Genomic DNA, 13,881 nt, shown 5'->3' on the forward strand with positions numbered 1-13,881 from the left:
CAGACTTTTTCAGGCATACAAAATCTGAGAAAAGTCATTCTGGGCCTATATGAACTACAATAATGTTAAAGAAAGTACTTTAGGCAGATCGCAAATGTTATTACTGATTTCAAATGAAAAAAAATACAGAACTAAATGGATAAATCTAAAAACATTTGTTGTATTGTTAAACCTCTTTTAAAACAATGGAAATAAATGAAGTCCAAATGGGAAAGGATACACTAAAACCACCTCGATTTGCAGATGGTATGATTTTACACGTAACAAACTGTAAGGAATTCACCAGAAAGTTATTAGATTAGAAGTAAGTACATTTAGAAAGGTTGAAGGAAACAAGACAACAAACAAAAATCAATTGTATTTCTATATACTAGAAGTGAATAATCCAAAACAGAAATTCAGAAAACAATTCCATTTATGATAGCATCAACAAATAAAACTACTTGATACTTAGAAATAATTTTAATAAAAACAGTATAAGATATGTATGCTGAAAACTATAAAACATCTATGAAAAAAAAATTAAAGAAGACAAGCTTGACCAATGGTGGCACAGTGGATAGAGCTTTGACTCAGGACGCTGAGGTCCCGGTTCAAAACCCCAACGCTGCGGGTTCACCAGCTTGAGCGCACTGACTTGAGCATGGAATCATCAGCGTGATCCTATAGCCACTGGCTTGAAGTCCAAGGTTGCTGGCTTGAGCAAGGAGTCACAGGCTCAGCTTGAGTCCCCTGGTCAAGGCACCAATGAGAAGTCATCAATGAACAAATAAAGTGAAGCAACTATGAGTTGATGCTTCTCATTTCTCTCCTCCCTCTCTTTCTCTCCATTCCTGTCTCTCTTTCTTAAAAAAAAAAGAGAAAATTAAAGAAGACATAAATAAATGAAAAGACATCTTACACACCATATTCAAGGATTGAAAGACTTACAATTTTTAAGTTGAGAGTACTCTCCAAATTGATCTAAAGATACACTGCAATCTCTGTCAAAATCCCAGCTGTCTTTTGTGCAATATTTGACAAGCTGATTCTATAATTTCTATGGAAATGCAAGGGGCCCAGAAGAGTCAATCATGAAAAAGAAAAACTAATTTGGAGAACTCATATTTCCTATTCCAAAACTTACTGCAAAGTTACAATAATTAAGACGGCATATTATTAGCATAAAAATAGAAATACAGACCAATGGAGTATAATTTAGAGTCCATAAATAAATGCTTACACTTATGGTCAAGAGATTTTTAATAAGGATTCCAAAACAATCAAAGGGAAAAGAAGTCTTGCAACAAATAATGCTGGGATAACCAGGTATTCACATGCAAAACAATGAAGTTGGGTCACTACTCACACCATCTATAAAAATTAAATCAAAATGGATCAAAGACCAAGTGTAAAATCTAAAAATACAAGATTCTTAGAAGAAAATATTGATGTAAATCTTTGAGAACTTGGATTAGACAATGGCTTTTTAGACATGACAGCAAAACAGAGGCTACAAAAGAAAAAAATAGATAAATTGGACTTCATTAAAATTAAAAACTTTATTGCTTCAAAAGACACCAATAAGTGAAAAGACAATGCACAGAATGGAATAAAACATTTGCAAATCATAGAGCTAATAAGAGACTTGTAAATGGAATCTATAAAAAACTTGTAACTTAAGAAGAAGACAATCCAACTGAAAGGGATCTGAGTAAACATTTTTCTAAAGAACATATACAAATGACCAAGAAGCACATAAAAAGATGCTCACCATTATTAGTCATCAGAAAAATACAAATTAAAATCACAATGGTACAACACTTCAAACTTTTTATGAAGGTTATAATAAAAAAGAAGACTATAAGTGTTAGCAAGTATGTAGAAAAACTGGAATCCTCATAAATTGCTGATGTGAATATAAAATGATATAGCTGCTTTGGCAGTTCATCAAAAGGTTAAACATAGAATTATTAATGACTCAGCAATGCTACTTCTAGATATAGAGATAGATATATATATAGATATATAGATATATCCAAGGGAATTGGAAACATATATCCACATAAACACTTGTACATCAATGTTCATAGCAGTATTAGTCATAATAGCTAAAAACCATAACAACTCAAGTGTTCTTCAACTGATGAATGGCTAAACAAAATGTGTCTTCAGTCATAAAAAGGGATGAAGTAATGATATATAACACAATATCGATGAACCTTGAAATTATTTTCCTAAGTGCAAGAAGCCAGTCACCAAAGGCCACATATTATACAATTCCATTTATATGAAATGTCGAGAATAGACAATCCTATAGAGACTAAAAGTACATTAGTGGCTACTGGGGGCTGAGACGGTTTGAGAATGGAGAGAGACTGTGACTGACCATGGAGCATCTTTCTGGGGTTATGAAAATGTTCTGGAATTAAATTGTGGTGATGGATCCACAACTTTGTGAATATGCAAAAGCCAATGAATTGTCTACTTTAAAAAGGTAAATATTATATAAGTGAACTATATCTCAATTTGGAAATAAGACAGTTATTTAAAGCAAAATAATAATATATTTTCTTGTTCATGCATAGAAAATTTATGAAAATATCACAAAACTCAGGACTTATACTGTTCAATAGGCCTTAAATTACAGGTAAAGTAGGAAATTATCCCTTGAAATTAGGCTGTGATAAATTAAATATGTGTAATAGAATTCCTAAAGCCAGTGAAATAGCCCAACAAAGACTTATTGGTTTATAGCTAATAAGCCAATCGAATCATAAAAAAGTATGGACTTAATCCAAAAGGCTATAGTTGAACATAAAACAAACAATTTTATCAAAAAAAAAAGGTTAAATTTTTTATTAGAACTTGCAAATTCAACTATTCACATCGCAGTGTAAAGTGAGTACGTTGGGGATATATGTAACACAATTAAATCCCACAGACTATTCAACACAATAATTAGTAACAAATTCGATATTGGAAATTTCATCAAGAACATAAGCCAGGGATTGAAAAACTTTTTCTATAAAAAACTCACCAGTGAATATTTTTGGCTTTGTGGGCATACAGTCTGTAGCAATAGATAATAAAGAATAAGTGTGGCTGTGTTCCAATAAAACTTTATTTACAAAACAGGTGGCAAGCATATTTGGACTCCAAAGGTCACAGATTGCCAAATTATAACTTAAACTTCCTTTGGGAAGACAAAATATATATAACCAAAAGCAAATAAGCCAGTCAGATAGCCCATGTGTCAAAAGAATATATGAGTATTATTAAAGAGGCAAAGATAAAGGAGAAATCAATGACTGGACTATAAAAAAGAAGAGTCCTTATGATATTTTCCAAGCGAAGGAAGTAACAACAACAACAATGAAAGCTAATTTTCTTTTAATAAAAATATCTTTCTTCTATTTAAGGGTTTATTCATTATCAACTAACAGATTCAAATGAACAACAACAAAAAAAATCATAAAAAATGCTTAATAAAAAATGTTGTCACCCTGGCCGGTTGGCTGGGCGGTAGAGCGTCGGCCTGGCGTGCGGGGGACCAGGGTTCGATTCCCGGCCAGGGCACATAGGAGAAGTGCCCATTTGCTTCTCCACCCCTCCCCCTCCTTCCTCTCTGTCTCTCTCTTCCCCTCCCGCAGCCGAGGCTCCATTGGAGCAGAGATGGCCCGGTCGCTGGGGATGGCTCCTTGGCCTCTGCCCCAGGCGCTAGAGTGGCTCTGGTCGTGGCAGAGCGATGCCCCGGAGGGGCAGAGCGTCGCCCCTGGTGGGCGTGCCGGGTGGATCCCGGTCAGGCGCATGCGGGAGTCTGTCTGACTGTCTCTCCCCGTTTCCAGCTTCAGAAAAAAAAAAAAAAATGTTGTCAATTTGACATACTACACGTAAATCACAATGTAGGTCTTTGAGACATACCAAGATAATAAATTGTCTTAACTAAGGCCTAAAGCAAGCCCAGATATTTTGGAGCTAAACACTTTATATTCATACCAAGCATCATCAAAGCATCCGAGAAGCCTCTGTATCCATTTTCAGAATGTTTACAGATCATCTAATGTTCTTTCAAAAATTCTTCTACACATATATATCAGTTACCCTACTAAGAAGGGCTCAGGGTGGCTTAAATGGACTTAAAAGAAAAACAAAAAACCCCCAAAAAAACAGAGGTTAGCTGTCATTTCTAAACAGGAGTTCTTGGAATGCTATTTTAACCAGTATAGTCAAGACTTTCCAGAACTGGAGCTATGCAACTATATCACCATGAACATCTTTACCAACCAATCAGAGCAGCTCTATCTGACCAATGAGGACAGTGCTTTTTGGACCAATGTAACTACAAGGATTTGGAGCCCTCGTTTGCATAAGCACAGACTGACCAATGAGGGACCAGGGGCATGGATTTCTGTCTTTTAATGTTATATCCCCTCTGGCTCTGGGAAGATTGAAGAGGGCATTTCTCCAGTTGTAGGTGAAACTAAGAAGATAGCTAACCAGAGCAGAGATGACTAGAACAGAACAGACTGGTGTATAGCAAAGTGGACCGAAGCAGGTGGAAAAGACCAGACCAGAGCAGAGCTGCCTAGTTGAAGAGGGTCTTGCCCCAGGGCAGTGCTGTGAAACAACAGTGCTGCTTCTAACTTAGAGATAACACTACAGAACTGTTCCACAGCCGTTCTGTTTTCATAACACTACTGTATCACATTGAGCTGTTCTGCACTAAATAACGTTTCCTTCTTCACCACATCCCAAATCAGATATTCCTGTTGGCACTGAATTGGCACTGACAGTCAGCAAAGAAAAATCAGTTACTGGTCAGTATTTATAAAAATTGGAGAATAAGAAAAAAAAACAAGAAATTACTGACCTGTTCATTTATGGAATCTCCCGCACCTTTTAAAGACTCCATGGAGATTGAAGCAGCAGTCATCCTGGAAGTCTTAAATTTAGCATTAGCTTTTGGACTCATCAACTTGTGTCTTGATCTGATATTTCCTTCTGTAGAAATTCCTAAGGATTTCCATCAAATAAGATTTCAAATTAAACCTTCTCATTCTCTTAAGCCCTCCCCCCATCAACCTCTCCACTGATATTCTCTACGTTACAGGGCCTAATAGGGAAAACTCTTCATTTGAAAGCTCTCTTAATAAATAATAAATCGTGAAAAGATTATGTTTTAAATACATCGAAGATTCAACAGAAATACTTTTATATGGTGCTAGCACGTTCATAAATCATATTAAAACCAATAAATTACAACATGCCACACATACCCTAAATTAAGGGAAATTAAAGATCTTATTTGTCACATAATTGGGGTACTTTCAATAGTTCTGTTTTATTACTCATCTGTAATAACTAGTAAACTTCAACGAGCCTATTGCATAAACTCTATATCAAGAAGTTTTCCCACTTTTCTTTGAAATATTAAGTTTAGGCTATTATTTGTAATATAAAAAATGAGAAAATCTCTTGACCCTTAATACATGAAGTACAAGACAATAGCTTGAACCTTAATAGAGTCATACCAGTTGGTTTTTTTTTAAATTTTAGGTTCTAATGAACTGTTTCCACATCCAGTTATACTTTCAAAGTTGTCCTAATGTTTTATCTTTCTTCTAACATTTAAGAAGCAAATGATGCTTACCAAATTAATAGAAAAATCATACCTGGAACATATACTACTGATTGTTCTTCATCAGAAACTATGCAGGAAGACATGAAGGAAAATACTAGCAAAGATTATCCAACATCCAAATGCTGCTTCTGTTCTGTACTTTTGTTATAATTCTTAATTTCTACTGACCTTGGAATTTATAACTAGCTTTTAAGACCAAAACTAGAAAACAAAGTAATTGAATTAAATATAGAAAAGTTAATATTCTTTTAAAGTTCATTCTTACATAGTCACAACTACATATTTTGTAAAAATTGTGGGTGGACAGCCTTGTTCTATAAACCTTTTATCCATTATTACTCCCAAGTGAGAGATTCTGCTCTATGAATTCTGCTGTTAGGTTCCTTTCATTTCCTCTCCTTTTGTAAACCAAGAGTTCAGTGCTCCAGTTTGCTCAATACTGGAGAACTGTCAAGTTATTTTAGGCATAAAGAAATAATTTCAAAATGAGCTTTATCTTTGAAAAACAAACACTGTTTGAGGGCAACTCAATCATGCAAACACAAAGAGTTTTTTTATTCCTTATAGTACATACAAGAAATGTCCCAGGAAGCCCTACTATTTAACAAGTGGAAGAAATTTAAGACAAAAAGAACTATAATACTTTTAATTTCAAAAGGGGAAAGTTAGACATGCTGCTAAGATCGTAACACTGCTTTAGAAAGAGAACCAATACAATAAGAGTGTTCTCTCCAGAAAAAAAAAAAAGTCATTCAGAACCATATCTATCAATAAATCCAGATATGTCCTCAGTTTAATAGTACTTGCAGGAAAGAAGCATCTGAACATTTGAACATTCTAGTGATCTAGAAAACTCTAAAGTTATCTGTTCTTTGATAAAATGTTTTCTTATCTAAGATTTCCAGACAAATCAATTATGAACTATTTTCTTCCAGAAAAAGGATGGAGTAGAACAGTCAACTTAATAACATGTTTAAAAAGTCCACATGTTTCAGTCAGCTGGTTTCTAACAGCCTTCCAGGGCAGCATATGCGCTATCACAGCTTCAAGATTTTGACTGATAACTAAAGCCCCTAAACTTTATTTTTTAACTTATTTTTATTTTTCAATTTATTATTTGAGAGAGAGAAAGAGAAAGAAGGAAGGGAGAGAGAAACATTGGTTTGTTGTTCCATTTATTTATGCATTCATTGGTTGATTCTTGTATGTGCCCTGACTGGGATCAAACCCACAACCTTAACATAGGAGACAATGCTCTCCACTGGACTACCCTGCCAGAGCCAATGCCCCTAATCTTTAAATTCCCTCAGATATTAGGGATGGAGCTGATATTTTAAAAGGCACATAAGACAAGTAAGCGTACAAAAAAAATAGACTCCATATTACAAGGAAACTGAAAGCAGCTAACACAGGAGAAGAGAAAGAATTTCCCAATTCAGTGACATCCAAACTATAAAAACTCTACAAAATAAATTTGTGCAGACTCTATTTAACAGTGAAAATGGATTCATTTTTTATATCTCTTGGGGCTAGCACATACAATAGGTGCTCAATACATGCGTAATTATTTACTGTTGGAAATACACAAATGGAATAAAGGATCCAGGTAGGAGGGAGGGGGAATCCAAGACAACTCAGGATATGCTTCCTCTGGCACTGTATTCAATTAGAAAATACAATAATGATGAATTTGCAGAATATTCTTCAAGGATCACCTATGGACTAACATATCTGGGTCCTGGCAAAAAACACACTTCCCTAAACCATTCACAAAAGAGACTGCTCACAACTTGGAAAGATCAGCTATTGGGTACCCCAGTCAACTGCACTTTGATTTGAAAGCTCACTCAATATATTATACTTTCTCCTCTTTCCTCAAACTTGACACCACTTCTTCATACTTACTGTCAGTAGTAACTTTATTTCCTATTTCTTAAACTGTAGAGATCTTCCACAAGCTTCTATTTACAGATGACATATTATATATAGAAAACCCTTAAGACTACACTTTAAAAACTGTTAAAACTAATAAACAAAATCAGTTAAGTTGCAGGGTACAAAATAAATTAAGAAAACAATCCCATTTACAACTGCCTCTTAAAGAAAAAAATACCTAAGGATAAATTTAGCCAAGGAGGTGAAAGACCTGTACACTGAAAATAATAAGGCATTGATAGAAGAAATCAAAGACAAATAAATGGAAAGATATTTTATGCTCATGGATTGGAAGAATATTGTTAAAATGACCATTTTACCCAAAGCCATCTATGGATCTAATGCAATCCTTATCAAAATTCCAACAGCAGTGACACAGACATAGCATAATCTATCCTAAAATTTGTATGAAACCTCATAAGACACCCAAGAGCTAAACCAATCTTGAGGAAAAAAGAACAAAGCTAGAGACATCATACTTTCTGATTTTAAACTATAATTTAAAGCTATAATAACCAAAACAGTATGATAATGACATAAACATAGAGACAAAAGACTCCCATGATAGCTACTGTTTTCCAGCTTTATTTTTCTCCATAGCACCTATAATCATCAGACATACATTTTACTTACTCACGGTCTCATGTCATATCCCTAAAATAGAAGCATCAAGTGTGTAAAGATTTTCAACTAATTTGTTCAATGTCAAATCCCCAAACATCAAAGAATGCCTGGCTCACAGTAAAGAATGAAATTGATATTTAATTTTATGAAGCATTGTCCAACAAGCTTCAGTGTCATCTTTCTTTCTTTAGTTTGTTCAAAATATGCAGGTAAAACCTATTAGCCACATCCATGCTAAATTACTTTTCAATATTATAAAATGCTTATAAACTGACCTTAACAAAACTTTTTACAAATAAGATCAAACATATTTGAAATGGCCTCCATCAAACCTCTCCTTTCTAATCATTTTAATTCTATCTTCATCTTATCTTAATAACCCAAATATTTACCTTCCTCAAATAGAGATTCCCAAAAAGCATATATTTTATGGGAAAGTCAAAGATGATGCAATATACACCAAGCTCATATTGGATCTCTTATTGGGTTCTATGTGCCACCTTAGTTCTACTCTGGTTTCTTTGCAAGCACCTCAATAAGACAAGTACAAGTTAGAAAGCATCCATAATGCTGATACCAATCTATCTAAATCCCAGAATTAAAGCAGTAATGAGAAACCCAAGGCAGAAGAGGTAGAAAGGAAAAAGTATGTCTATCCCATATCATAGAGAGTGGAAAGAAATAGACTTAGTACTCTACTGCCCACTCTACTCTAAACTTGTGAGATAGAATCACTTACCAGCAACAGATGTATACATATGTAATTATATCAATATTATCAGTGACCACAATGACTTTCCTGGTTAATATGGACAATGGACATACCTCATTTCATTGCATTTTACTTTATTGTGCTTCACAGATGTTGCCTTTTTTAAACAAATTAAAGATAAGACCCTCTACCAGAAAAAGATTACGACCAGCTTTATTGTGATACTCAGTTGTCTAGAACTGAACCCACAATATCACCAAGGTATGCCATATATTATTTTAAGAATAAACATTGTCTTTGTCAATTTTAATTGAAAAGTCAATGGCAGACATGATAGCTACAATAATGTTGTGACCAGGTTCCTTAGAGTTCATATTGGTTATTATCAAGTTAGTAACACTGTTAATGATAATGCACTTGAGAATATTTAAGAATTAAATCTAAATGCTGCAGAAACATTAACTTCTGAAATTACCAGGAATTATAACTAAGTAGAAAAGTACTTTATTTACTTGCACATTTAACCCATATTGGCATATACACTGTTTACACATTAGGTACAAAGACATAATTTGTACAGAACAGCACTGCTGAATCATACTGTGCAGGAGATGTATAACTCATAAGAACAACAGTTAAAACAAAAAAGATGACATTTAGTCACAGATGATCTGTCCTCACATGCTGAAAACATCTAGGATGGGAAATCTCCCAATCACATTTCTCCAATTGTTTAGGGGAAGCACTGAACAACCTTTCTTTCAATAGTGTGAATATACCAGATTATATATACATACTTTTTGGTCCTTTTCTACTGAAAGTTCTACTATAAAGCCTTCGGGATAGTCTGGGAAGTCATCAATGTGACAAGAGATCAAGATTCAAAGACACATGACTATGAAAAATGATTCATAACTATCATTATGCTTTTTTAGTGAAAAATCAGTAACAAGTTCACATTTGACATTGCTTTTAAGTTCTATGGCGATATAAAATGAAAATACGTCAGGCTAAACGTTGGAATAGGCTGGGCTGGGGAAACAAGTGATACTAGTAAACTTGCAATGCCTTTCAAATATCTGATTTCTATAGAAGGTAACCACCATTTCCCCCATAACAATGTCAACTCTTCACTTTCAATGGGAAGATGAGTATTTTACATAAATTTTTAGAGTAAGGGAGAATGTAAGAGATACGGAAAGATATATAACTTCTATATGAAATAGGGAGTAATAGGACTACATGAATTAAGTGAGGGTAGAGGGCTGCAGTATCCAAGAACATAGGTTCAGTTTCTATACCTATTAATCAGTAACACTGTAACAGATTGTCTTACCTTCCCCCCAAACCACTTATTCTATGTCAGAACTATACCATTGGTCATAGGTGGTTATGAAAATGATTAAATTTGAAGAAGCACATTATAAATTAATAACCTTTAAATATCTCCAATATCACAAAATCGTCATTGCAGAAGCAGTGTTTCAAAACAAAGACTGGTCACAATTTCCTGACTTCTAATTCAGCTTAGTTGTTCCCAACACTCACATTCTCTTTGCATCCGTACTGAAAGGTAAAGAAAAAAAAAACTTAATTTGCACAGTGCACTACTGTGCTTTCATCCACAGTGTACGGACGTGATTTCTCTTTGATTCTCCCCAACCTGTCAGGGACAAGTGGTAATTAAGTTAGAGAGTGCTTAACTCTAAACACAGTACAGCGTGGAAGGCAAAAATATTTCTCTCTCCATGGCATGACACTTTCTTTAATCCCAGTAACTCAAATAAGGGTAACTGATAATATAGTTTTGTAAATTTCACTAGGAGGTGAGTAGAATGTGCAAAGAATACACAAAGTTAACAACAATGCCTCAAACAATGCTATCACCAGTCCAGGCAAACAGACAAAACGACTGGCCTCTGCAGGGACCCAACCCACTGACTGCTCTGCTTTCACTCCTCTAAGGAACAAGGAGTAAGTCATCAGGACCAAAGCTCAGGCTGGAATCGTCTACCTAACCCAGGAAAAGAACCACCATGTCACACATCTCATCACAGATACTGAACTGGGAAGACTACCACAAACGTAAAAACTCTACAGTTTCTCCAACCCCAAACAATCCAAGAACTTTAATCCTGCCAGTGGTGACCTGCAAACTATGTATATGTAAATCAACATCGAGGCACAACGATTTGCTGTTTATTCCATAGCCAGCGCCACCAGACCACGTCCCCGTGAAAGCAAGCCCTACTCCCCTCAAAAATTCCCAGTATGAAAACAGATCATCATGACAGGCCTTCGAAGTCCAACAAGATCCTGGCATCCTACAAAACAGCGCGGACCAAGGACAGTTCTAAGCCAAGACAAAAAAGGCTCTCTGATCATCCAACATCCTTCTCTCCACAGGCTCCCTGCGCACCCTGGGGTACCCTCCCAGCCCCAGGCTGGACCACGACTGTAGACCGTCTATCTAGAGCTCACCACGGAGGGCTGGGAAACACCTGTATTCGGTCCTCACACCTGGAACCCCAGCTGGAAACAGATCAGGCACTCTGCCACCTAATTCCCAAGCAAGGCGCAAAAGCCGGCACCTAGACTGCATCGGGACAGAACGGCCCTTCCCCCGAGGTTAGTGCCGCGCATCTCCCCTCCGCTGGGTCCCACGCGACCGCTCGCCACTCGCCGCCCCGGGGAGGGCGCCGGCGCCCCCTGCCAGGCGGGCAAAGGATACAGTCCCGGCTCCAGAACGCCGCGGCGCCCGGGCGGGGGGGACCCTCCCCATCCGCCATCTTGAAACAACCGCCACTCGGGGCGTCGCGCCCGGGCCGTCCCGCCCCGGACTTCAGGCCCGGTCCCCATTGGCCACTCGGCACAGAGGCCCACCCTCGCTGGCGCTGCCAGTCCCGGCGGGACGGGAGGGACAGGGCGGAGGCGTCGCGGAGTCGCGAAGGCGTGATGTGAGGCACAGGCCGAGGAGGTGGGAACCGGCGCCCCGCGGAACCACTGCACCCAGGCCGGCGCGGACCCCCCATCGCCGCCGCGCCGCGCCGCGCTCTCAGGCGCTGAGCACTACAACTCCCGGCATGCCGTGAATTGATGGCCGAGGCTCGGGGGCGGTGTCCTCCGCTGCGGCCCTCCCCGCTGGCCCGCCCCGTCTGCTCCGCTGCCCCCGCCGCGCGCGGAGCCCGGACGCGAGCCATGGAGGAGTCGCCACCCCCGCCGGTGAGCTCCTGCAAGCCACACCTGGAGAAACTGACCCTGGGGATCACCCGCATCCTAGGTGAGTGGGCGGGGAGGTTGGGGGCGACTGCGGATTGCGGGCGAGGCGGCGCGACAGTGGACCCGGTGTGCCAACGGGTATCGCGGCTGTGACTTCCGTTGTTAAGGAAGAAAGGGAGAGCTTTGCCGGGAGTGCTGAGACGCGGACCCGGGAGGCACGAAGGTTCCCACCGGGGTCCCACCACAAGCCTCGGAAAGGACGAGCAGAAACGTGCAAAGGGGAGACAGCAGGCACTTGCCATTTGGGAGTTTGGGTCTCCCGAAATGCATTCTTGGCGGAGGGAATATCCTTGAATCCCAAGCCCTTCTGCTGATGACAGGGAGCTGGGAGGATGCTGCAGCCAGCCTCCCTGGGCGGCAGCACCCACGCACTGCGCTGGCGAAGAAGTCCAGCTTTGCACAAATGAGTGGGTGTTTTTCCTTTCTTGACCACCACTACGTTAGAGTCTGGAGCTACAAAGATAGGGGGAAAAATGACAGATTCATGTAAAAATAAATAAGTAAATAAATAAACCTAGATCCCCAGATGTGTGAGAGGAAGTCAGTAATCCATTATTGTTCTGAAGTAGCGCACGGGGGTGGGGGTGATTAACCTAATCTAGGGAGTTAAGATATATATCCCACAACTGATGCTACAGGGGTAGTCAACCTTTTTATACCTACTGCCCATTTTTGTATCTCTATTAGTAGTAAAATTTTCTAACCGCCCACCGATTCCATAGTAATGGTGATTTATAAAGTAGGGAAGTAACTTTCTTTTATAAAATTTATAAAGCAGAGTTACAGCAAGTTAAAGCATATAATAATTACTTACCCAGTACTTTATGTCGGATTTTCGCCAAGTTTGGCAGAATAAATCTTTATAGAACAACTTCCTATAATTAAATCTATCTTTTTATTTATACTTAGGTTGCTCTGCTACCGCCCACCATGAAAGCTGGAACGCCCACTAGTGGGCGGTAGGGACCAGGTTGACTACCACTGTTAGACTTTGAAAAACAAATGGAAATTAGTCGGATAACCAAGAAGGGGAAAGGCAGACTAAGCCAGCTAAATAGCATGCTTGGATGCCTTACCATCACATTTATAATAAAATCCAAAGAACTGTACCATGAGCCAGTCCCTTATGATCTGCCTTCATCTGTCTTTCTGACTTAATTTTCACTATGCTTTTGCCACCGTGACCTCCTTGTTGTACTATAAACACAGATAAGCTTTGCAATTTGCTAGACTCTTCACTGAAATTACCTTTCTCTAAATCTGTTTTGCTCATTTCATTCAGGTCCCTAATTGAATATAAACACCTCAGAGAAGCCTTCCGTGATTATATGTAACACCTTTTTTTTTATCACTCTTCTCTTAGCCAACATTTTTAAATTATTATTATCCTTACTGGCTTTATCACTACTTGAAATTATATATTTATTTGGTTGTTTATTTGTCTCTCTTCTGTAATAGAAGTCCATGAGAATAGAAACATTGTCTTGTTCTCCACTGGATTTCCCAGTGCCTAAAACAGTCAATGAGACATGAAATACCACGATATGTTTGGAAGAAATGGTAAATTTTAGAAATGAAATTATAGAGTGGGGCAAGGAGAGATCTAAATGAGACCACCTATACTCTCTCTCATTCAACCTTATGCTCTGTTACTTCTTATATTCCTGGGTTAGTCAGGTAGGGCTTGCTATTTTACAGGCTTGCTTCA

At 38.3% G+C, this 13,881-nt stretch overlaps 2 protein-coding genes across 3 annotated transcripts in view; one reads left to right on the plus strand and one right to left on the minus strand.

The window, feature by feature from the left end:
- LOC136382985 (protein hinderin-like) overlaps positions 1-11,602 on the minus strand; it is a 34,101-nt gene extending 22,499 nt beyond the window's left edge. The window contains exons 1-3 of the mRNA XM_066352421.1: positions 11,376-11,602; positions 5,655-5,690; positions 4,853-4,995 (exon numbers count right to left, since the gene is read on the minus strand). Of these exons, the coding sequence (XP_066208518.1) occupies positions 4,853-4,995; positions 5,655-5,690; positions 11,376-11,496 (300 nt within the window). The 5' untranslated portion in view covers positions 11,497-11,602. The remainder of the gene's footprint in view (positions 1-4,852; positions 4,996-5,654; positions 5,691-11,375) is intronic.
- Positions 11,603-11,844: 242 nt separating this feature from the next.
- TPGS2 (tubulin polyglutamylase complex subunit 2) overlaps positions 11,845-13,881 on the plus strand; it is a 35,681-nt gene continuing 33,644 nt past the window's right edge. For both annotated transcript variants that reach the window (XM_066352419.1, XM_066352420.1), the window contains exon 1: positions 11,845-12,174. In XM_066352419.1, coding sequence (XP_066208516.1) covers positions 11,991-12,174 — 184 coding nt within the window. In that variant the 5' untranslated portion in view covers positions 11,845-11,990. The remainder of the gene's footprint in view (positions 12,175-13,881) is intronic.

This window comes from Saccopteryx leptura, chromosome 11 (genome assembly GCF_036850995.1).
Source record: "Saccopteryx leptura isolate mSacLep1 chromosome 11, mSacLep1_pri_phased_curated, whole genome shotgun sequence".
Lineage (NCBI taxonomy): Eukaryota > Metazoa > Chordata > Mammalia > Chiroptera > Emballonuridae > Saccopteryx > Saccopteryx leptura.